The following is a 1,025-nucleotide window of genomic DNA, read 5'->3' on the forward strand; positions in this document are numbered from 1 at the left end:
AAAGGCCAGGAGTTTCACATTTACAAGAATCTAACCTGGTTGGATGGAGACACGCAAGTAATCAAAAGAGTGCAACATTGCTCATCTTCTTGAAAATCATATGTTTAACTATTTTTTTTTTGTTTTGTTTCAGGTTCCAGTGTCCATTTGCTCAGAGAGTTGTATACCAGGAACTCGTAAAGTGTTGCAGAAAGGAAAACCAATCTGCTGCTATGACTGTATACCATGTCCTGAAGGAGAGATCAGTAATATGACAGGTGATTGTAATGTTTTCCTGCAAACCTGCACCATCAAACAGTAAAGGAGTAACAACCATTTATAACTTTATTTTCAGATTCTCCTGATTGCATTCCATGTCCAGGAGAGTTCTGGTCAAATGCAAAGAGAGATGCCTGTTTTCCCAAACCTGTGGAGTTTCTTTCCTTCAATGAAGTCCTGTCAATCATCCTGGCTGTATTTTCTGTTGGTGGAGCATTTCTGGCCATAATTACAGGAATGCTTTTCTTCCATCACAGAACAACTCCAATTGTCAGAGCCAACAACTCTGAGCTGAGCTTCCTGCTGCTCTTCTCTCTGACTCTGTGTTTCTTATGTTCACTAACTTTCATTGGAGCCCCCTCTGAGTGGTCCTGCATGCTGCGGCACACAGCGTTTGGCATCACATTTGTTCTCTGTATCTCCTGTGTACTTGGAAAAACTATAGTGGTTCTAATGGCCTTTAAAGCTACACTTCCAGGTAACAATGTTATGAAATGGTTTGGACCTGTACAACAAAGGATTACTGTAGTGTCTGTAACCTTAATTCAGGTTATAATATGTATCATATGGTTGGTTGTGAGTCCTCCCTTCCCAGTGAAAAATCTGAGCACCTACAAGGAGAAGATCATCCTGGAATGTGCGTTAGGCTCTGCTGTTGGTTTCTGGGCTGTGCTCGGCTACATCGGCCTGCTGGCTGTGTTTTGCTTTGTGTTAGCTGTTCTAGCTCGGAAACTACCTGATAATTTCAACGAAGCCAAGATGATAAC

The 1,025-nt window shown here is 41.9% G+C and overlaps 1 protein-coding gene across 1 annotated transcript in view; it reads left to right on the forward strand.

Moving 5' to 3' along the window:
* Positions 1-1,020, forward strand: part of LOC103139689 (extracellular calcium-sensing receptor-like) — a gene marked incomplete at its 3' end in the record, with an annotated part of 7,012 nt that extends 5,992 nt beyond the window's left edge. Inside the window, exons 5-6 of the mRNA XM_016672583.1 lie at positions 69-257; positions 335-1,020. Coding sequence (XP_016528069.1) covers positions 69-257; positions 335-1,020 — 875 coding nt within the window. The remainder of the gene's footprint in view (positions 1-68; positions 258-334) is intronic.
* Positions 1,021-1,025: the final 5 nt, after the last annotated feature.

Source organism: Poecilia formosa, unplaced genomic scaffold, assembly GCF_000485575.1.
Source record: "Poecilia formosa unplaced genomic scaffold, Poecilia_formosa-5.1.2 Scaffold63, whole genome shotgun sequence".
NCBI lineage: Eukaryota > Metazoa > Chordata > Actinopteri > Cyprinodontiformes > Poeciliidae > Poecilia > Poecilia formosa.